The sequence below is a fragment of the Ixodes scapularis genome, unplaced genomic scaffold (genome assembly GCF_016920785.2).
Source record: "Ixodes scapularis isolate PalLabHiFi unplaced genomic scaffold, ASM1692078v2 PGA_scaffold0__279_contigs__length_252992795, whole genome shotgun sequence".
Classification (NCBI taxonomy): Eukaryota; Metazoa; Arthropoda; class Arachnida; order Ixodida; family Ixodidae; genus Ixodes; species Ixodes scapularis.
In genome coordinates, this window is record NW_024609835.1 from 38,465,998 (window position 1) to 38,490,112 (window position 24,115).

Consider the following 24,115-nt stretch of genomic DNA (forward strand, 5'->3'; position numbering starts at 1 on the left):
AAAAGGATCTGTCAGCAGTCCTTCGATCACGCTTCATAACAAAGAAAAGAAACATCTACGGTGTGCTTCGAACAAGTAACTCGTAGTGACAGTCCACGCGTCACAACAAAGTGTGTGCGCGCGCGCGCGCGTTTGTATGCGTGTGTGTGTGTACGTGTTTTTCTTGAAAGTTGATGAGGAAGAAGACTAGACCGAAAAGCGAGATAGATCAAATACTAAAAACTTGTAGTTAGTAGAATTTGCGTGTTTCTAGTCCTGTTTCTGTGCAATCATTTAGTTTTCAAGCTGTTTCCTCATCATCAATGCACATCAACATGTTCTCCAACATATCGCGGTGTGTATGAACATAGAGGTTAATAGGTGCTACATTTGTTTTGTAGACATTTGAAAGGCTGAGTTTAACTGAAGAAATATGGACTAAGCAAAAAGCAAGTTGCTCCAATATAAATTAAGCCGTACCAACGCAGAACCACTAAACAGCAGAGCGGGTCATGTGGCCTTTATTGTGGCCAAATAACCAAGTTGAAGTTGAAGCCAATTTTATATCTTTGCCCTTCCGCCGGATTCTAATTACAATAACGCAGCATTGGTCCACAGTTATATTTGTGATTTCACAAAACAAAAAAAGTCCGCCGGAGACGCGATAACGCGAATGATCAGAATATCATCCGCGCTTTTGAATCGCCGGCCTTCCGTCTGCTAAACGAGTGGTAAATTTAGCGCACCCCCGCTCTTCCCTCGTGCTACACGTCATCCTAAAATTGACTGATTTAGTGGTTTTTGAATGACGCGCAGCAAGTTTCCAATTGAACCTATATATTTATTTTCACAAATTAAAAGTAATTAGTAAACTGTTCATAATAATGCTTTTAATTAGTATGTTTCTTCAATCCCTTGCGTACGCCGTGGCTGACAGTTTGTTGCGAAAAATGGAACACCCTAGTTTCAGGAATTGTTTTAAAATTCTACGCAAAAAACACTTGATACAATTTTATTTCTGATGCGTGCTGCACTTTTGCACCTAAACTGGATAAGCCTAGGTTCAGTTTTTTCTCTCATATCTGAATTATTACTTGGACAAGTCCAATTGAAGCAGAAGAAGCGTTCCCCATAGGCGAAAAATTACTACTTGGTGTTTGTCAGACTTCTGTAAACAAAGCATGCCTCTACTTTGAGTTTTGGGATAAAGTAAGGCTCCAACAAAAGCATTGCCTTCAAAATTTAGTACAAAAAGTATAACGTTACAGCTGTCCTTGGCGTTTCATTGTCTTTACAGATTACATCCCTGTCAGCTAAAACACATATACCTCATCGAATACAGCAACTGATGATTCCTCGCCTCGCCCTTCCAAGTACGTTGTGACCGTTAGCAATTGTTTATGTTCAATTTACTTACCAAAGGAAAACATCGCTCCGAAACTTCTCTCCTCATTGTAGAGAACAAAAAGAGTGCCACTGGAAATATATAAAAACAAAGACAGTTAAGTAACTATAGACAAATAATCTTGTTCACTATATTTAATTTTCCATCAGCATACTATTGAGTATTATATTGTCACGGGTGGTGACCAAAAAACAATAAATAAACAGAAAGAAATAAACTTTTAATGTGGCGAACTTGTGCCAGATATAAAAGGGCTACAAAAAATAATAACAGAGCGTCGCGGGCGTCGAAGTCGGCGAAACCGCAGGATCGAGCGCTGGGGCGAGTCTGAATGCAGATCGCCACGCGGAGCCCCTTATGTACACGTGTGGGCTTCTGGAATAATCGGCGTGGAAAGTTCGGCGGGTAGAACATTCCGACCTCGAACAAACAACATGGTTCTCAAATTTACCAGAACATTACTTTACAGAGTCAAAAAAAAAATGTGCCTCCGCGGCCAGGAATCGAACCCTGGCTTTCAGCGTGGAAATCAAGCGCGATAACCGTTAGGCCACGCGCACGCTGCCGAGCTGACCAGCTGCGCGCGCGGCATTACCCCCGCTACAAAAAAGTGCATCGTCCCGATGCAACCCCAAAACAAAACAAAGCAAATAAAAAGGACGGTAAACTAAAGAGTCATTTAAAACACATAAGGTCCACAGTCCTCTCGAGCGCAGTACGGCTTCAGTCGCACGACGTGGGCGACTTCCGGTCGTGGAGGGCGGCGTGAGGAAGTCCGTGTTCCGTCGGGCATCACCTCGTAGTTCAGATCCCCGAGTCGACGAAGCACTTCGTAGGGCCCAAAGTAGCGCTCCAGGAGTTTCTCGCTGAGACCACGGCGGCGGATCGGTGTCCACACCCACACCCTCTCTCCGGGCTGGAAGTGGACGTCCCGACGACGAAGGTTGTAGCGGCCAGTGTTGACACGTTGTTGAGCCTTAATCCGGAGTCTGGCGAGCTGACGGACTTCTTCTGCCCTTTGGGCAATCACCTGGGCGTCGTCGCATGCGTCGACTGCCGGTTCGTGGGGTAACATAGCGTCCACCATTGTCGTTACCTTGCGCCCATGCGCCAGTTGAAAGGGTGTCACTCCGGTGGTCTCTTGTACGGCCGTGTTATAGGCAAATGTGACGTACGGCAACGCTTCGTCCCATGTCTTGTGCTCCACGTCGACGTACATGGAGATCATGTCGGCGATGGTCTTGTTGAGTCTCTCCGTTAGCCCGTTGGTCTGCGGGTGGTACGCCGTGGTGCGACGATGGCTGATGTGGCTGAGACGAAGGACTTCCCGCGTCAGCTGGGCCATGAATGATGATCCACGGTCTGAGATCAGTACTTCGGGAGCGCCGTGCCGGAGGACGATGGACTCGATGAAAAACTTCGCGACTTCAACAGCCGTTCCTGATGGAAGGGCTTTTGCCTCGGCGTACCGCGTGAGATAATCGGTTGCGACAATGATCCATCGGTTTCCTTGCGTCGACGGTGGGAAACGTCCGAGTAAATCCATACCGACTTGCTGGAATGGGGCAGATGGCGGCGTAATAGGCTGAAGAAGTCCTGCCGGTGTCGTCGGTGGCTTCTTCCGTCGTTGACACTCGTGGCAAGATCGGGTGTAGTGGTGCACTGTCTTCGCAAGCTTGGGCCAGTAGTACTTTTTGCGTATCCTGGCAAGAGTCCTGCTGTAACCAAGGTGTCCCGCCGTCGGGTCATCGTGGCAGGCATGAAAAATTTCTTCTTGAAGGCTGGAAGGGACCACCAACAGCCACGCCGTGCTGTTGTCGCTGAAGTTCTCCTTGTAGAGCACACCTTGTCGGATGTGCGCTTCCTTGTCCCTCTAGATGCTCGATGAGTGCTCGCAGCTCAGGGTCGTCTCGCTGGAGTGCTGCCATGTCGCTGACATCCAGAGCGCCAAGGAAACACTCATCGTCGTCCTCTTTGGTGCAGGAAGGACCGGCCTCGACTGGGGCCCTGGACAGGCAGTCGGCATCATTGTGCTTCCGGCCGGACTTGTACACCACGGTCATGTCGAACTCCTGCAGTCGTAGGCTCCACCGAGCGAGGCGTCCGGAGGGGTCCTTCAGATTCGCTAGCCAGCAGAGCGAGTGGTGATCTGTAACCACGCGAAAAGGACTTCCATACAAATATGGGCGAAACTTTGTTATTGCCCAGAAGACAGCAAGGCACTCCTTTTCAGTCGTTGAATAGTTCGTCTCCGCGTTAGACAGCGTCCGACTTGCGTATGCGATAACTCGCTCTGCACCGTCCTGCACTTGGACTAGTACCGCACCCAGTCCGATGTTACTGGCGTCGGTATGGATCTCGGTTTCAGCAAACTGGTCGAAATGGCCAAGAATCGGGGGCGTCTGGAGTCTTCGTTTGAGCTCGTCGAATGACCTTTGGTGTTCTTTTGTCCACTCGAACTTCACGGCGTCCTTCGTGAGGTGTGTCAGCGGTGCGGATAGTTTGGCGAAGTCTCGAACAATGCGCCTGTAATAGGCACAGAGTCCGAGAAATCTTCTTACTGCCTTTTTGTCAGACGGCGGAGCAAATGCAGCTACGGCGCGGGTCTTCTCGCGGTCAGGTAGAACACCTTTGTTGTTCACGACGTGGCCGAGGAACTTTAGTTCCCCATAGGCGAACCGACACTTTGTTGGCTTGAGTGACAGGCCGGCGGTCTTGGTGGCTTGAAGCACGGCTCGAAGTCGTCTGAGGTGTTCGTCGAAATCTCGTGAGAATACCACGACATCGTCCAGGTAGACGAGGCAGCTGTGCCATTTCAGACCTGCCAGCACGGTGTCCATGACGCGCTGGAAGGTGGCTGGTGCTGTACAAAGTCCGAACGGCATCACTTTGAATTCGTACAGTCCGTCGGGAGTGACGAAGGCAGTTTTCTCCCGGTCACGTTCGTCGACTTCAACCTGCCAGTAATTCCTCTTCAGGTCCATCGACGAAAAATATCGGGAGTGGCGCAGTCGGTCTAACGTATCGTCGATGCGGGGGAGCGGATAGACGTCCTTCTTCGTCACAGAGCTCAGTCGACGATAGTCCACGCAGAACAGCAGGGTCCCATCCTTCTTCTTTACAAGGACGACTGGGGACGCCCATGGACTTCTTGAGGGTTGAATGATGTCGTCGAGCATCTCCTGGACTTGATCTTGAATCACTTTCCTTTCTTTTAAGGAGACTCGATACGGCGACTGGTGGACAGGGAGTGCGTCGTCGTCAGTAATAATGCGATGTTTCGCCATTGGTGTTTGGCGAACTTTCGATGTCGTGGCAAAACAGTCACTGTATTCGGCGAGGAGTTCAACCAGTTGCCGGCTCTTTGGAGCTGGGAGCTCGGGGTCGATGTCGAGCGGCAGCGGTGTCGTGCACTTCTGCTGTGGCGACGAGGTTTCCTCGGAGATTGCGGTGACCACGGCTGGCGCCTGAAGCTCCTCGATGTGGCCCACGGTGGTACCTTTCGTTAGGTGCTGCGGCTCCTCTCGAAAGTTCGTCACAAGAACAGTTGTACGTCTTTCTTGGAGATCCGTCACGCCTCTTGCTACACCAATTCCTTTTTCGAGGAGCAGTTGGACGCTGCCTTCCAGAAGAGCTTCACCGTGCATGGCTGCGTCGGTTATAACGGTGACGAAAACACTCGACCGCGGCGGTAGGTTCACATGGTCGGCGATAACTCGGATCGCGGTTGACGTCGTGTTGATCTCCACCGGCGGCACGACGGGCTTTCGAAGCGTCAACTGGTTTGCAGCGAGGTCGATGACGGCGCCATACTCGCAGAGAAAGTCCATTCCGAGGATAACGTCCCTCGAACAGTCTTGCAGAACGATGAACTTCACAGGGCACGTCTCACCGTGGATCTCGACGCGAGCAGTGCACCTCCCGACTGGTGTGATGAGGTGCCCTCCGGCGGTTCGCATTTGAGGTCCATCCCACGGCGTCGCGACTTTTCGAAGGCGGCGGGAGAGCCTCCCACTCAAGACTGAGTAGTCTGCTCCGGTGTCCACGAGTGCCGATGCGTCGTGGCCGTCGATGATGACGTTTAGGTTGTTGGACACCGTTTCAGGAGCGTCGTTTCGGTCTCCGGTAGCGTTCGAGTGGGGGCCCTCCGACGTTCGTGGAGGATCTTGGCGTCGGTTGTCTTCGGCAACTCCACCTCCAGGGGTTGCCGCGCCTAGTTTCCCCGGCGTGGAGCGAGGGGCGACAGGCTTTCACGTCGGGGTCGGTGCATCGGCGAAACTGGACGTCGTGGTGAAGGCGATTGGAACTCTCGGCGGGACGCAGGCTCGGGGGACTGAGGTCGTTGCAGATACTCGTCGATCTCCCGAGGGCGTTCACCATACGGGGGGCGTGGGTCGTTTGGGTGGAATCCACGCAGCCCGAGTCGTCGATATGGGCATCGGCGGTACACATGGTCGGCTTCCCCGCAGTGGTAACACAGCGGGCGTCGGTCGGCCGTCCTCCAGACGTCTGTCTTCCTCGGCGCAGGTCGGTCTGGGTGAACGTGCGCCTGATCTTCCTGTCGTCGGGGATACTGCGGCGTTGGGGCGTGTCTTCGGGGTGGCGCCGCGGCTTGGCGGGGAGCTTGCGGCGGTCGTCGGGCTATGGCAGCGTAGCTCAACGTCGGTTCCTCCGGTGCCACCGTGGTGACAGGAACCTCTGGTTGGAGCGCCCGTTGTACTTCCTCGCGCACAGCCTCGGCAATGGAGAGTGTCGCTGGACGACTTGCGGCTGGCAGCAACTGGCGGAGTTCCTCCCGGACGACCTCCCGGATAATTTCGCGGATGTCCGTTCCAGGAGCGTTCTCGCCGCTAAGCAGCGCGGTTGCAGCGACACTTGGATGTCGCTGGTAGTGGGAAGCGCGCGCTTGGAGGGCGCGCTCGATGTTTGTCGCCTCGGTGACGAAGGCTTCGACGGTGCCCGACGGGTTGCGCACGAGGCCTCCAAAGATGTCGTCTCTCACCCCGCGCATAAGGACCCGCAGCTTCTTGTCGTCTGTGGCTCGTGGGTCGGCACGGGCGCTCAGGCGGAGGACATCTTCTACGAAGCTTGTGACGCTTTCGTCGGGGCCCTGCGTTCGAATTCGGAGGAGATGTTCTGCCTTCTCCCGTCGGTGTAGGGTGGCGAACGTCCGCTGCAACTCGGCCACACAGATGTCCCACGACGTAAGCGAAGCCTCGTGATTCTCGAACCAATGCCTCGCAGTACCCTCCAGCGAAAAGTAGAGGTTCTGGAGGCGCTGCTCCCTAGTCCATCCGTTGTGCCGCGCCACACGCTCGTAGTGCTTGATCCAGTCTTCGACATCCTCATGGATCTCGCCGTGGAAGGGAGTCGGCCTGCGGGGAGCGGCGGGCAGGTAGACGACGGCAGGAGCGGCGGGGGTCGGCGACTGGTTGGCCATCGTTGGCTTCGTTGGCTGCTTGGTCCTGGGCGGCAGAAGTCCGAATCCCGGGTGTAGGCCTTGGTTGCGACGACTGAACCGGATCTCGGTAGTGCCTTCGTTGGTTCTTCGTGGGCTTGGCGTCGGACTTGCACTGCGGGCCCTCGGAGGGGAACGCTGCACGGGCATCCGTTACCCCGCACCTCCACCAAAGTGTCACGGGTGGTGACCAAAAAATAATAAATAAACAGAAAGAAATAAACGTTTAATGTGGCGAACTTGTGCCAAAAATAAAAGGGGTACAAAGAATAATAACAGAGCGTCGCGGGCGTCGAAGTCGGCGAAACCGCAGGATCGAACGCTGGGGCGAGACTGAATGCAGATCGCCACGCGGAGCCCCTTATGTACACGTGTGGGCTTCTGGAATAATCGGCGTGGAAGGTTCGGCGCGTAGAACATTCCGACCTCGAACAAGCAACATGGTTCTCAAATTTACCAAAACATTACTTTACAGAGTCAAAAAAAAAAAAAAAAATGTGCCTCCGCGGCCAGGGATCGAACCCTGGCTTTCAGCGTGGAAAGCAAGCGCGACAACCGTTAGGCCACGCGCACGCTGCCTACTTGGCCAGCTGCGCGCGCGGTAATATCTATAGAATCATGGCAGAACTACAATTTTGGCTACTTCCCTTACATTAAACCTAAGATATATACTATATTTTACTCTTGCTGGCACACTTTTGAACATTTATCTCCGAAAAAGATATTGTTAGAAAAACACAAGGATTTGTGAACTATCGTGTGTACAGCGATATGAACAATTGTTATTACTCGTTCACGTATTGACATTTACAATTAGGCAATGATGACGCCTATTTTCAAATGATGTGCCATCCTGCTTAAGTTTTAGGAAACATTTCATACAGTCCGGACGGCATAAAAAAAGGCATAATCAATGTCTCTGTAATTATTTTTTGTTTAATAAACGCTTAAGGATTTTCAGGAACGAATTCTCCACCCCATAATACTTGGCAATAATATTAAGGTAATCACATTTACTATACATGCTTACAGCGGTCATACTATTTTTAATTAAAAATTCGGTCAAACATACACAACGTAAGACTCAGTAGATCCCTTTGTTGCTGACCACGTGGCACCTTCACGTGCTTTTGTTATTTTGCTCGTGCCGTCATAGAGAAGAGTAAAGTTACTGGTTCCTGGCGCATCGATACTGTTTCCGCTCTGGTAGCACTCGTAGAGAAGGATTGGTCTTGTTTCCGTGTCCTTAAAAAACGGTCGGACCAAGCCAACAGGTTAGGGGCTGAGCACAATACTTGAGCTGTTCCACAGAGCTGCGTAGCACACACTTGAACATATTTTGGTATAATAATAAAAAAAAAACATCAACTATGATTATTGTTTACGTTTAATGTGTAAGCTCGAACTGAGATTCCAAGAATTATTCGGAGCTTTTCTCTATTCAGTTTGGTGATGCTATCATCAGACTAGAATTGCACTGAGATTATGGAATATTCCGGTTGCACAAAAAACGTAATGCCACAGGAAAGAAGGTAAAAACCGCAGGTGAGCTGGTGAATGACACCCATAGTAACCCTGAGACGCAGGAAAGAAAACAAAGAGAACAACGAAGACTCTCTTACGGTGAAGTAAGGTAAACATTCAAGGCGAGCTTGTGAATGACATCCATAATAACCCTAAGACGAAAAAAAAAAAAAACAAAAAAAAACGGCATGGCATTGATGTAAAGACTTGGTTGTTTTTTCCGTTTTTTTTATTTTCCCTACGTCTCAGGGTTACTATGGATCTCTAACACAGCTTGAAGTTTATTATTTAGAGCAACCATCGCCTGATATACATGTACCAGTCCTCTTTCACAATTCAAAGGACCTCCTCGCCCACTATACAGTGTACCCTAACTTTCTACCTATACCGACAACCGCACACAACCTCGAATCATAAAGGACACCCACACACACACACACGCACACGCACACACACAAACACGCACACACACACACACACACGCAAACACACATGTACACGCACACGCACACGCACGCAAGCGTACGCACACGCAGATATACGCACACACACTCACACACACACAGACACACACACACACACACACGAGGATGGCGAGTAATTCCCGCGTTTGGCATAGTCTGACCTTGCAAAGTGCGGGAATTTCTCGCAGTCCTCCCGTGTGTGTGTTTGTGTTTGTGTGTGTGTGTGTGTTCGCGTGCGTGTTTTAAATTAACAAAATTGACAAAAGTTCGTAAATTAACTAAAAAACGTTGGGTGGGATAATTCTGAATACAAAAAACAAAATTATATTACTATTTTCAATTTCCTAACTTCTTCTAAATGATCATCTCTATTATACATTTGCCGCGCTGGGAAACACGAGGTCGCACCAAAATGTTCTCGAACTCGTTTTAGAGCGACATACGAGGTTACCAAGTTTTTTTACTATTATGTCCCTCAAAAAAGTCTTTTTTAGAGGTACAGACGTGTCTCGTTAATACGAATCGCGTTACTATTAAATCCACGTTAAATAAGCAAAACATTTGGGAACGAATTGGGTAAACACATGCAGGTTTGTTTTGTTATTATGAATAACTCACATTATGGACGATGCTTTAGAGGAACGAAAAATTCCAGATTAATGAGTAATGGGGGCATTACAACGGTCTTAGCGGGTCTGCCACTGTCGAAAAGCCTCTTGTGATTCAGGTTTTTCAGGAGAACCTTCGTCTTTTCCTGAATCTGCTCGAGTGAACCGTCTTTTCAGGCTCCATCTTAAGGAACCTTCAAGGGTCATGGATGACCAAATAAGGAGTATATGGATGCAGTGCATGTATGTTGTTCCAAACCAAAAACTGTGTTCTTGAAATCTTGGAAGATATCTTTTTTTTACACACGATCGACAGGATGTGTTGCACACAACAGGCGTGAATTCGTCCCATGATAAATATTCACTCGAAACAGACTACGCCGACTTGATCAGATGTTCGAAATGTTTTTCTGACGGCCTCTATAAGGTAACACGCTAATTTTTTTAACCTTTTAGGAGTAACGGTTCTTGAATGACGTACTGCTTGTTGATTGTCTTCAAGCAATTCTTGATCTGGCTAAAAACGCCCATATCATTTACAGATTTGTGTATTTCCTGGAACAAGTCCAAAAAATGCTTTCCGTAGCAATATCTGGGTTTCTGACGTGTTCTTGTTAAATTTTTACGCAAAATCTTATGCACGCATTTTGTTCAAGCTTTTCATTTAGGTCTAGCAGTGTGAACAATGTAAAATAAATTCTAAGCTTGGTAGCGGCGCAACTTGGAATCACTTTGACTTCGCCAAATTAATTTTGGCTGACTGGCTGGTAAATTTCCTGGAAATATCCCCTGGCGTTGCGCTGCGGCACAATGCTTTGGTTCTGTTCGGTGCTGTTAGTGCGGGAACTTCTTAATAACTCCTCGTAGGAAACACCCTAAATACAGGTGCTTTTCTCACTATAAACCTTGCAGGTTTAACTTACCCAGTTGTCTCCTGACTTTATTTATAATAGTCAAAGAGTTTAAATTTGAAGTAAATCTGATAAAATAAAGCCCCAGTAAACACGGATGACGAACAAGAGACGAGCACGAAAGGAGAGTGTTCGTTTTTTGTTCGTCGTCCGTGTTTATTCTATCATGGTTAACTGTTAACAACTGGCCCAATTTAGAACCCGACATTAAATAAATCTCCAAAGTGACTGAAAAATCATTTATCATATCCTTACAAATCCAGGTGATTATTGATTTTTACTAAAATTACTGCGTTATATTAAAATTTTAAGAGCCGTGAAAAGTTTCTATAATGCATGACAAGTCATTTCGAATCCCAGAAGACAAGATAAGAGTTTCTCGACCACCATAAATTTTTCTTCATGTTCATAGCACATCACGAAGCAGGCATGTGTGTAATTGTTCACAACAAGATATTTTTTAATGTTGAATCAACAATGGAGCATAAAAACCCAACAAGACACTACCACTTGAAGAGGTGAACTATTTTTTTACTGGAATATATTTTCTTGTCATGTGTCATGGCATAACAAAGCTTGCTCCATGAAAATATTCCAATTGATACTACAATGTTTTTTTAATTTCGTTAAGCACAATAAATGCTCGACTTGATCGTCCTAACGTATACCAAAACTAGCTCTCTAGCGTTATTTGGAGGATCTGTGTAACAATTTCAGTGCTGTGCTTAAATAATTTGGGAGTTGTTATCTCGACTTTTCTGAAGTAAAGAACAAAAGAGAAAATGCTTTTGCCTCTATGTCCTAGTTTTATTTTAAAAATTGAGAAAATTGAGGTTTTCGGCACCTATCAACTCCTTCACCGACTTCCGAGTCACGTGCGTTGTGACGTGAAAGGGGGACGCGCGGGGTGTCGGTGAAGCCCCCTTTCTAGTGCCATCAGTGTGCAGCGAGAACTCATCCGCTTGCGGCCACGTCACCACGTGCTTGCGCAGCGCGATCAACGTGGCGAAAGGAGGAAATCTAGTCCGGGTCAGGCCACCCCGTCGGGCTCCGCCCCCGTCCCCCTCGCTTCTGGCGGCTGTTCGCGGCGGCAGATAAAGGCGACAATTTTGTTGACCTCTGATATATGGCGCAATTCAAACTCAGTAGAATAAAAGTTTTGTCGATTATACCAGGTCTTTGACGCATTTGTATTTAGGTTGGAACGACAAGATTTAGAGAAAAATTACCTTTGATCGAACTGGGTATTTGCACAACTTCCTCTCTTTTTACAAGTCCCCTTTGACGTCACGCCGCGTGGTTCTCGTGGCCGCCGGTCGCGGCTGCCGGTCAAGAAATATTCTAAGTTTTGCCTCACGATTACGCGGCGGAATCGCAACACTTCGAAGGAAGCGGATGTGTTTTCTGTCCATTATGACAAAAGAAACAATGCCAAAAGTAGAAGATGCAAATTCTTCCAATGTTAAAATCGTTACACAGCTCCTTTAACATTTACTTTCTGCTTAATATCTGTAATATTTGTAGTTGGTTCTACCAAGTCTGACTAAGGAAATCCTCAAGGGGTTTGTCGTAGCACATAAACCAGCCACACTTCAAGATTGCTGATAGTTCGCGAAAGCGTACATTTAATGGCGACGGAATATACAAAGGGTTGAACCTTTCTTGCATCATTATAAAATTAGAAGTGTTTTGGGAAACTTTTTTATCCATGAAGCGTCTCAGAAATAATGTCAGTTTCTTTGTTTGTTTGTTTTGCGACATTTAGGCGTGGACGCCGCCTCTCCTACAGGTCACCTTAAAACAACAGCTAGCACCATCTTCGAGTTCAATGCCAACTCTAGATTCAGGAAACCTTTAGGGTTAAAATTTCGCATCTTGCTTTTGATTCTGCCTTTACTATCAAGTGAAAGCTCGTGATTCAGCTATATACAGTTGTGCTTATGTAGCCCTTGAACGTGTCTGCGAGAACATCCGGTGAGAAGTAATAATACAACCTACCTCCCACCTACCGCGGTTGGGTGCTGCCAAAAGCATTTCTCTTTCTGTTACATCTACTTCCATAACCACTTAATTTAGCATGTCTGTCTGTGCAAGCCCGGAGAATATCTGGTATAAAACAAGTGCAACATACTTTAAAGAATTGTTCTGTCGGGTTGCTGGAGTAGCAAGTGGCGAGAAGAGAAGAACAAAATATCATCATCAACATGATTGTTGTTATCGTGAACGAGGTCTGAAAAATACAAAGAAAATCGTTAGAAAGGTCTCTAAGATATCGTAGAGGAAATCTTCAAATATTTATGGTCGATATAGCAATACAGAAATTAAAACAAACAATGGATCATGCTGCATTGAATATGAGATGCTTTTTAGTGTGATTTAATTTAATTAAAGTTTAGCTGTGTATGCATTTTCAGTACACATTTACAGATGTGGCATAAATTGTGTTCATAAGAATACACAAAAAAAATTCAAAGTGGATCATAAGACATTTGACGAAATATAACGACAATCAGGACTGAAAACATTTTCACAAAATGCCTCAAATAAAAAAGGAAATATATATGACGAAATGTATTGAATCATGCATTGAATTGCAGTTATCAGATAGGTCTTTATAAGATGCAGAAAAACGGGGCCCTTAGCAAAAAGAGGCCGTACTTCAAACGAAGTTGAAATATATTTAGTACGAATATTCATTTTGTATTTATTCTGTATTATTTTGGCCGCATTCGAAATACGCGCGTAAGGTATTCAAAATACATTATAAAGATGAATAAAAAATTATTTAAACATACCAAAAATATTATTTCCTTCACACTCAAGATGCCATTTTGTGCATTAAAAACCGGTTGCACAATTTTTTTTTTGATTTTGTCAGCAAATGGTGTCCCTGTGGTATTTGAAGGCCCTACTAAATACATCTCACAAAGCTACATTAGAAACTAACACAAACACAAACACCATGACGCACTGAACCGCTGATTCACAGTCTCGTTGACTGCTCTAGAGCCTTATATAGCCTACATATTGAAGGTAATCATTTCTTCGGTGACCACCTCTGCGCTTATTAAGGTTCCAAGTATTCGATCTTATCCTCGGGAGTCTGTCAAAAGGGAAACAGTGTTTTGAAGTTCGTGGACGATATCTCTTACTAAACTGCATTGGTACAACTAATAACAATTTGGCACAGTCCCTAAAACAATATCCATACAAACCGCTCATCAAATACATGTTATTGCTTCTCTGCGTAGCACCACTCAGGACGAAGCGAATCAAGGCAGTTTCTTCACTTTAAAATACTGTAAACGACTTTATTTTCGTGTGGACCTAATTCTCGCAAAGTTCGCGAATCGCCTACAAATCCGAAAAATAGGTCCCGTGAACAATTCTGACAAAAAGTAAAAACATTAAAATCTATATTGCGATCCCAGCGCGTCGTGAAAATTAGAATTTGCGAATTATTTGAAAACTCCAACTTTGACCTAAATCGCGAAATATTGAGCCCGCGAAAAATAAATATTTTACAGTAGTTGTTTTGCCTTTCCTTTTTAGTATTTGACTATTTAATATGGTAGTTAATGTCACTGTATTAAAGTCACTATTCACATCACGTACAATGGTGAGTATACACGTTCAGTGAACTAACATTGTGCTAACAAAACCACGCCAAATATATCTGTTCACAGCACCTGCTGAAGCTTTCCAGCATCAGCAAATGTTGTGGTTGTAGTTCCCGAACCCCGTTTGTGATTGGTGTGCAAGGAACTGATCAGGTGTGTTCTTGATAGAAAAAAGGAAACAATAACATAAACTGGGCTGATTTATCAGTGCGATGCTGCGCAATTCAATTGACAAACTAATCAAATGTTGTATCTAGGCGCTTCAGTGTGCTCCATATCTGCTTGAAGTGAACTTCAGAAGGGGAGCTTTTCAATATTTTGGTAGTTTAAGTCAAACTACCAAAGTATTGCAGTCAAAAGGTACTTAGAGTATAACACAACAGTATTTACGATTTTCAGGTATTTTAAGAGTATTCTGCACGTATTTTTGATTGCTCCATTTTTTTAGGGTTGGAGTATATTTTGCATGAATTAAATACATATTTCAAGAAATATACGTGAAAGGTATTTTGTGCCTATTAATTTAGTATTTACATATTTCAAAACGCATGAAGGGAACTTCAAATGTAGTTTAAGTAAAGGTATTTTAAAATGATTTTTAGAAGTATATTTTAGTACCAAGTAAACAAAAAGAAGTTTATATTTTCGGTATATTTTTCGTGTACTTACAATTATGAACTGTATTTCAAATACACTCAAATTAGAATGTGGTATATTTCAAACGTATTAGTTTTCGCTAAGGGGGAGTAAATATGATAATCTTCAAATACTGTTAAAAATACATTTGCCTTCCATAATTTAACGTCAACTGACTGAAATCTAATCCCGAGGAAAACAAGGCCCTGCTCAAATGTGTAGAGTCAATGTCTGGCGAAAATTAGGCGCTTAAAAAAAAAAATCTGTTCAGAATCAATCATTGTTCGGCATAGGATAGGCAGGTATAGCTTCAACGAAAAAAGATGAGCACAAGTGACGGAGGACCGGAGCGGCGAGATCGGGACACGCCGCGCTTTTGTACCCGAGCGCTCAGATGCCGAGAGTGCACGTTCCATGTATCAAAGCGGGGGTGGTCGGCCGAAAGAAGCCTATCCTAATGCCTGCATTTCAAAAACTATATTATCCTTCACTTTTCAGCCGAGCGATGCGCCTACGTGGTTACATGAGCCCGTTTATTATGTTGGTATATGTTTTTACGCGGGCGTTGTGAGCGGTTAGGAGCCGACGAGACAATCAAATGTCGACGAAAGTGCAACGTCGCTACGCGCAGCACCTTTTTATGTGGATGTGTTTCCTCCTTCTACTCCAACCAAGCGCATAAAGCGTGCCGCGACGTTGCGGTTTAAGTTCGCCATTGTGCAAGGATTCCACAGCTGCCAACATAATTTAGTCTTTCGAAAGGGGTCTATTGTCAGCTTACGGTAAAACAGCGCTAAAGGAAATACTCCCGCTCACAACGCAAAGCAAAAAAAAATAAAATAAACGGTCTTACGTGCCTAAACACGCTGGCATATCGCTCGGCCGAAAGTGAGGGATGAGATTGCTTTCGGAAATGCGGGCTATACGATGGGCTGCTTTACGCCGGCCGCCCCCGTTCTGCAACATAGAGCGTGCCTGGCACTCTTGCTGTCGGTGTGTTCGGGAACGATAGCGCCGCGCGTCAAGATTCTGCCGTTCTGTTCATCGGTTACTTTCCCGTAACAGCTGTACAACATCAGGAATTTTTTGATTCGATGCTATACTTTGTCTCATCCTACGATGGACTAAAGGCCAAAGCCACGGCCCGCCAGGTCCAATCACGTTCCGCGCTATACTATGACACGCTTAAGATTGATTAGGGGTAGACGAATTATGCTCGAATCCAAAAGCGCTGCATCGTTTCTATAGCTTCGATGCTGCAAAGAGCCTTTATGTCATGGCTTTCTTTGCGATGCAAAATTGTTGAGTAGCTCAGTGCTCTTCGAATCGAGCCACTGTCCACCCGTTCCGTCATCACTGATCCAAAACGCAGGCACCGATACGTGCATTGAAGCGAAATACCGGGCAATTTCTAAGTGGCTCGTGGTTGGATCTGGCGGTCCGTAGCTTTTGGCTTTAGTCCATCGTAGGGTGAGGCGAAGTATAACTTAATTTTAAAGGTTGAATTTAGGCAAAGAAGCCTTTTTGCAATATTTAATTAGCGCGATGTTTTTTTGTTTTTTTTTTCTGTTTTTTTTTTTACAAATAAATTTATGCTAATAAAAAGTCAGTATTTCTGCTCCGAACCTAAAATTGTCGTTTTCATTCCTTCTTCATTTCCCTTTCATTTTTTTTTCTTTTTTTTTTTAATGATTAGTGTACTTAAACCGTGACAGGATGTTGACATGACCACAATAACGCGAAGGGGGCAGAAAAGTGTGTTTGATTGCAATTGTATTTGAAATACCCAGTTATAAACTATTAGTAAAATAATTGACAATTACTCACCCTATTATATACGAAATACAAAATACTCAGAGTATTTGAAATATGTAGGTAAAATACTTTGATTTAATTAAGTTACTGACCATCTGTGATGTTGATTGCTATAAAAGACCAAGCGGCATAGTTCGTGAACTCCACATTTGGTTTTGTCTGGAATTTAGGAGCCTAAAAGCCTAAAAATGCCGAGGTACAACCAAACGTAATGTTCTCTGCCAAGAGTGGGTATTCTTGAAAAGACGGTGAGAGTGCAGGCGAGCTGGTGGTAGCTAATCATGTCGTATTACACCTGAGACTGCGGTGGAAGAAATCGGAAGAACTTTCAGTAGAAGGAACAGACACAGAGAACGTCTCAAACTCAGCTAACTGGTTTATTTCTCAAACAGCCTTTAAGTACCCACGGAACTTTTTCCCAACCACACTCTACAGATAAACTCCTTTGTTGCAGACATTTCGAACCGGATGGAACACGCGCAAAAGATACAAAACAACCCACACATGAGACGAGGACCTAACAATGGGACACTGCGGATCATAGGACACTGCGGACCTCATGGGACACTGCGGACCTCATGGGACACTGCGGACCTTGAGAGAGATATGTCCCGAATTATCCTAACAGTCGCGTCAAAGCGCACACACACAGTCTCAGGTGTAATACGACATGATTGGGTATTCTTACTCTAAATTGACAAAAAAGTGCCGTAGTTAGGCGTCGCACTGCCATGTTGTTAAGTTATCACCGGGCAACTTTTGACCTCTGTTCCCGGGCAAATGCTACAATTAGGTTTCATATCTGGTTGTTTAACTTTCGCTTGGCAACGTTGGGTCCTAAATATCAAACCAAGTGCCAGAACGTGGCTTCGGTGCTGGTTGTGCCACTGAAATGTCTACACTAGGGCCAGGTTAGGTCTTTCTTTGGCGTTTTACCTGGGAGACATGAAAATATATTTACTACCTATGACCGATGCCACTTTTCACACTATACAGTTCAAGCAAAATTCCAGAATAGAATGCATTTGTCACTGAATCCAATTCATAAGTTGTAAACACTCCTTGAGTTTGCCCTGGTAATAGCCGGTGAACCGAGTTAGACGTTAATCGGCTGAAGGTTTCTTGGCTATTATGTCACCGATTTGTGCTGATCTCCTCTTCTGGCGATAAAGCAAGTAGATTGGGGACCAAGTCTGTTAGCGCAATACAGCTCGGGGAGCTTGGAATGCGAACTCGCACTGCGGAACTAAGGGACCATTCCTGTGTTTAACATGTTCTTGCTGTTAAACTATGAAAGAATTTGTAACCGGCATCCCGTGACATAACCACAAATGTGCAATGCACGTTAACTGCTCCACTCAGCTGGTTGTATCGCTCAAAAGCAGGTATGAAGTACTGTCGCATATATCATGGGCGGCCAAACCTACACACTATAAACGGTAGAGATAATTTGGTTTTCCTGTTGTATAGATTTTGGGGATCGGCATTCTTGCTTTGAGCAACAAAGACATCGCCCAAACAATTAAATATCAACTAAGAACATAAAATATATTCTACCAATTTGTTTTATCTTTTCGGAGAACTTGATTCCAGTGAGAGCAAGAGAAAAGTTTAATTGCCTGAAATTTATATACGTTCCTGCATTGCAATTTTGGATTGCAAAATGCATGTATACTTTGGTAAAACCTTGATAATATTAAATACAGAAACTTTGGGTTGGCAAGCATCAAACGAAGCGATCCAGCTTCATGATATGTAATTTTCGAATAGATAATTTACATTGATGGCCCTTCTCAATTTAGAAGGACGTCCACTTGACCCATGGAGCTGGGCGGAAAAGCAATAATGACCGTCACTTTCCAAAAGAACTTAAAACAAAAAATGGCGTGTCTGATAATCCTGGGGCATATTTAACAACGCAAAGACCTGGTAAAGTTATAAAAATTAACAAAAAGATGGCATATGCTTCTAATGTAAAACTACTGAGAAGTATCTAATATAAATAGTAAACTCTTGTTGAATAATTCTTAAGGTGCTTGAGATGACTGCAAACTGTAAAAGCGTTTCATGTTCCCAGACATTTTCCTTTTATCTTCTGCATGAATAGAAAGCAATTCTTGTATTTACCTTTCTTTCTGAACTGAACCTGCAATCAGCTTCCGGGCTCCAAGGCACACACGTTAAATGTGCGCACTATCAAAAACGAGACACAAAGTAAAAAAAAAAATAAAACTTCATACGACCCACTTTTGTGCACAACGGTTGAATATTTTTCTGATCAGAAGCGCTATGCGATCATGTGGTGTTTTTCTGGAAACAGCACATGGCCTCGCACTGCATGTGGAAACAATAAAGACAAAAACGGAGGCGATATATTTTACTGTGTTTCTATATTTCCAGCTGCAGGATGTTAATTGCAGCTGCGTATACGTATATGAATAACACAGTACCATCCCTGTAAAATCTAGAAAAACAACGATTATAGAACAAAGAAGCGTTGCTCAGTTACGAAAAGTTAGTTCGCAGTTTTTACCTTACTTCTTGAAAACCGCTTAGTTTAGAACTACTAAAAGATGATACGTAATTAAACTAAAATATAATATTTATTTATTTCTAGGAGGCAAGGGGTATTAAAAAAGTATGCATGTAGGTTATCGATGTTTGATTGACTGCCCTGCCCTGATCTCGAAAGGTAAAAGTTATATTTCATACCTTTTTACATTCCCTTAAATTGCGGTCAAATGGGATACATCACTGGAGCCGAACCCCGATTTGGGGTATGGCTCCGGGATCAGTATTCATTTCTTTTCAGAAATAGGCAGTTCGCTTTTTGTTTGGAGTTTTTTAGATGAATATCTAAATTGTGCGTCGTAAAATATATTTTTTTTTTAAGATAGAGGATTTTTTTGCTGAACTGAAAAAACGACGCAAAATGCGAAAAATACACAAACACAGCACGAACTTACACATATTTGAAACATAAATATAAGTGACTAGACAATGATCCTATTGTAAAACGTTTTCAGCCGGCAATGAGCAAGCCCTAGTACCACAGTAACCTAGTAAACTTCCGACTTACTTTAACTTATATTTAGTATAACAGTTGAACATTTGCTACACACTGTCAGGTTTTATGTATTGGGACTTTAGTTATCTCTACAGCACTAGCCAAAACATTTTCTTACGTTGTTCTTTCCAGCGAGTACTTTTAAAAAATACATACCATTTTCTCATCTCGGCAAACAAAAAGTATACTTTTTCCACTTTGTGTATCGGTTATCCTACATATACGTGTCCAATCATGAAAGATGACGCCTCATTTGGTGAGCCTCAAACAAGCGTATTTATTCACCCTTGTGGGATATAAGTTTGTCATATTTACTGCGCTCAACCCGGAGATGTCTCATCATTTGACTGATAGACTATATAGCGTTTCTTTTAGGAATGCCCCAATCCAGAACGACATTTGGTTGATGCAACGTGGACTTTTTTAAGGCGAAAGCCTTACTTGTCCCATTACGCGAAAAGCCGTCGGCGTTGTCCCCCAAAGATGGTAATAAAACTACGTCATCAAGCACGCGCCTCAGAAATAGAACACAAAGAACATCACAGCAACGCAGATGTTTTCTCACGGAAGCCGTCGTGAGGGCGGCGGGGTTCGCCGCACCTGCACAGTGGAGGAGATTGATGTCACCGCCGGAGCACCGTGTGCGAAAGAAAGACGTGGCGCGCTGCTTGTAAAAATGCGCTCCGTGTAGGACTGCTCTCGCATTACAACACGTAAGCAGACTTAAGTGTCTTCGGCGAGCTTTCTTTATCAGAATTTATAGACTAATAGTTATAGCTTTAGAGGCGTCATAAATTGCCATGATTTTTTTTTATTACGTTTTATTTATTATTTATGTTTTAATTCTAATTCACTACTCTCGAAGGGTTTACGTTGGTCGTGCTCCCAGCTAGAACGTTATAAATGATTAAACGTCGTATATAGAATTGGCGATTGCTGATTATCGCTTTGAATACTCTGGCAATGTTGCAGATTACAATAATAAGATTAATTTATTTGTAGCAAAGATACCGAGATGCATATAACAAGATAAATAAGACTAGCAGGAAACCGGTAGTTATCAAGTGTACGTCAAGTAAATAAAAGACACAACGTAGTAGGTCATTTAGGGTTCATATGAATGCTGTTCAACATAGCATTCGCTAAACTTAAAAAAGAACGCTCTAGCCATAAAATAAAACGAAATAAGTGTTAGCATACGTGTCGCAAAAGTTCATGTGTTTTAATACTAATGAAATAGTGTTATTAGCTACATCTATATACTCATTTAAGGGACGAAGCATAAATTTGAACATTACAAAACGCCTTGAGAAGCGTAAATTTTAGAGGCAATATTTTTTGTTGACTTTAAACATCAATGTTACTTGAAAAAAATGTAAAATAACATTGAGTAGGTTCAAACTGAACAACTGACTATGACCTGCGAAAGTATTAGAGTAGAAAAATGCTAAGCGCGCATCTCTGCACTTGGCCTGTGTTAAGTGCAAACGAAATCAAACTTTGTAGCTTGTTCCTCTGTGCAAGTTTCTTCGAATCCCTTTCGTTTTTGAATGCACATATACAAAAGGTGATATTTCGCAATCGGTTCCAGCAGGTAACCCGTTATCTTTCTTTCTCCGATAAAAATGGAACTGGTCCCTTTTATAAGATTTAGCTCTCGCTGCAGCTGGAAGGTAAATTGTTTCTGGTTTGATTATCACAGCAATGCAATACTATTTAGTTTAGAGTGTAGCGACCGGCATTGTTGCATAGGGCGGCGCACCGACCTCGAGTTTGCTCATGCGTCACAGAACCAGGCAGGAGCCACAATGAACGAATGGCTCGACACGCGCACAGAGAACGAATACGACGAGCAGCATCAGCGGCTATGGCTCGGTGCTTCAAGAAGTGGTCCTCAACTTAAGTAATCTTTTACGTATGTAAGTGAATAGTTAATTTGGCTAGGAACTATAGGCTCCGACGACTGCAAATTTGTGACCCGGAAAACCCCAACACTTCAGCCTACACCTCCGACTTCGACTTTGAGTTGTCCCACCCCGAAGCAAGTAGATCATCATCTGACGATTCCGCAGCCTGGACTGCAAATGCTCTCTCGCACACTGCCGCTATCTTCGTCTGGCTGCCGGAATTCTGGGGAAGTGATGCAGAGCTTTGGTTTCTTCTCGTCGACGCCTTCTTCCGCAAGAACAGAATAACTTAACAGCGGGCCAATTTTGACTGCGTCGTCAAAACCCTATACAGGATATTTTTTTTTTAGCTGCACCAAATTTTCAAAAAAAAGGGAACGTGCGATAGAGTAATTTGAGCCCTGGGGTGGCCATGGCGGCTTCCAGAAAAAAGGTGAATTTAGGTAATTAGTTTGCTAATTAACTAAAATGTTTTAGAGCGCAGCTCTTAGGGGCCCGTTTCCGGCTTGAGCGGCGTCGGCGTCGCCGTCGGCGTCGGCGTAACCGCGAGGTCACGTGACCCCACCGAGGTCACGTGACCCCCCGAGGTCACGTGACCCCCCGAGGTCACGTGACCCCCTTAGGTCACGTGACCCCCAGAAGTCACGTGACCCCCTGAGGACACGTGACCCCCTGAAGTCACGTGACCCCTTAGAGGTCACGTGACCTCGGAGGTCACGTGACCTGAAGGGGTCACATGACCTTAGGGGGGTCATGTGACCTCAGGGGGTCATGTGACGTCAGGGGGTCATGTGACCTCGGGGGGTCACGTGACCTAGGGATGTCACGTGACCTAGGGATGTCACGTGACCTGGGTGGGTCACGTGACACCCAGGTAACGCCGGTTAGAGCGCAGCTCTTGAGGTCACGTGACCCCCAAAGGTCATGTGAGCCCCAGAGGTCACGTGACTCCCTGAAGTCACGTGACCCCCTGAAGTCACGTGACCCCCTTGAGGTCACGTGACCTCAAGGAGTCACCTATCCCTCAGTACGCTTCCATCTTCCTCCTCAAGAGCTGCGCTCTAACCGGCGTTACAGGGAATTGTAAACGGCTTTCATTTTTATCTAACCTTTTAATTTTTCACTTGAGGGCACGTAATGCATTTACAGGATTGAAGATCGGCCGCGGTATGGTCTAGCCGTGTCGTCCAATTTGGATGAAAAAATTCCTAGTAGGCGCTACGGGGTCGAGAAATGTCACTTTAGTAAATAGCGTCAAACCGAAACTAAACAGGAAAGAGCGCCGGTAGAGTTATCGCTCCGCCCTTCTGGGCATACGATTCGTCATTATCACGGCCGGTTCCACTTGCTTACGCGAGCCGGCCGGGATAATGACGAATCGCGTGCCCGGAAGGGCGGAGCGATAACTTTACCGGCGCTCTTTCTTGTTTAGTTTCGGTTTGACTCCATTTACCAAAGTGACATTTCTCGACCGCGTGGCGCCTACTAGGAATTTTTTCATCCATATTTGACGACGCGGCTAGACCATACTGTGGCCGATCTTCAAACCTCTGAATACAGCATGTGCCATCAAGTGAAAAATTAAAAAAGTTAATTAAAACATTTTAGTTAATTAGCTAATAATTACCTAATTTCACCTTTTTTCTAGAGGCCGCCATGGCCACTAACACTTCCCTAGAGCTCAAATTACTCTATCTCACGTTCCCTTTTTTTAAATATTTGGTGCAGCTAAAAAAATAAAAAAACTCTCTGTATAGTTTAGACAAAAACATCAGTCGAGAAAGATCTCCTCCGCTCTCCCCCTGAGACTCCATATGAAGCCTTCAGAACGTGTTGATTCAGCGCACCACCACCTCTGAACAAAAGCGGCTGCAGCAGTTACTCACGGCCGAAGAACTAGGCGACCGAAAACCGTCGCAACTTCACCGCATGCAGCAGCTGCTAGGAGATCGAGCAGACAGCCTCGACTGTTCCCTCATCCGCAAGCTCTTCACTCAAAGGCTTCCAAGCAACGTGCGCATGATTATTTCAACCTCCGACGCAACATCTCTTGAAGCGCTCGTAAGGATGGCAGACAAGATCTTGGAAGTCAGTTCTTCAGCGCCAGAGGACGCCCTAGCAGCAGCCGCCTTCTCTCTCCACCGATAAGAAGCTGGTCGAAGTCATAAGTAACCTTTCTTTGAAAGTCAAAAAGCTTTCGTTAGAGGTTGCAGAACTGCGACGTACAACACCAATGAGACATCGATCTCGCTTCTCTAGCTCCCGTCGAAGTGCCAACTGCAGTCGTTTCCCCAGTAAAAACCACCCCTGCTGTAACAACCGCCGGTTTGTTGATGCCGCAAGCAACTGCTCGCCACCCTGCACCAGAGCTGGCCAAATTACTCATATTTTGTAATTAAATTACATTACTAATTACTTTGCTGAAAATTGCTGAAATGTAATTAAATTACATTACAAATTACCACAGCCAGAAAGTAATTAATTACCATTACAAATTACTTTTAAAAGTAATGACATTACTTTCGCATTACTTTTGTATAATTTTAAATATAAAGGAGCTATTGATAACTTCCTTTTACAGATAACTTTATTTACATTATTTACACAGTTTATGGCACACAGCTAGAACTCTCTGTTGCATGTTTACCGATGAACAGAGGAACGCACGCGACTGATCCGTTTCCCACCCCAACCCGGACAACTATTTTATGAGATGACTGA

The 24,115-nt window shown here is 44.8% G+C and overlaps 1 protein-coding gene across 1 annotated transcript in view; it reads right to left on the bottom strand.

The window, feature by feature from the left end:
• LOC121048549 overlaps positions 1 to 24,115 on the bottom strand; it is a 138,042-nt gene that overhangs the window by 21,435 nt on the left and 92,492 nt on the right. Inside the window, exons 4-5 of the mRNA XM_042291701.1 lie at positions 7,915 to 8,087; positions 1,397 to 1,455 (exon numbers count right to left, since the gene is read on the bottom strand). Coding sequence (XP_042147635.1) covers positions 1,397 to 1,455; positions 7,915 to 8,087 — 232 coding nt within the window. The remainder of the gene's footprint in view (positions 1 to 1,396; positions 1,456 to 7,914; positions 8,088 to 24,115) is intronic.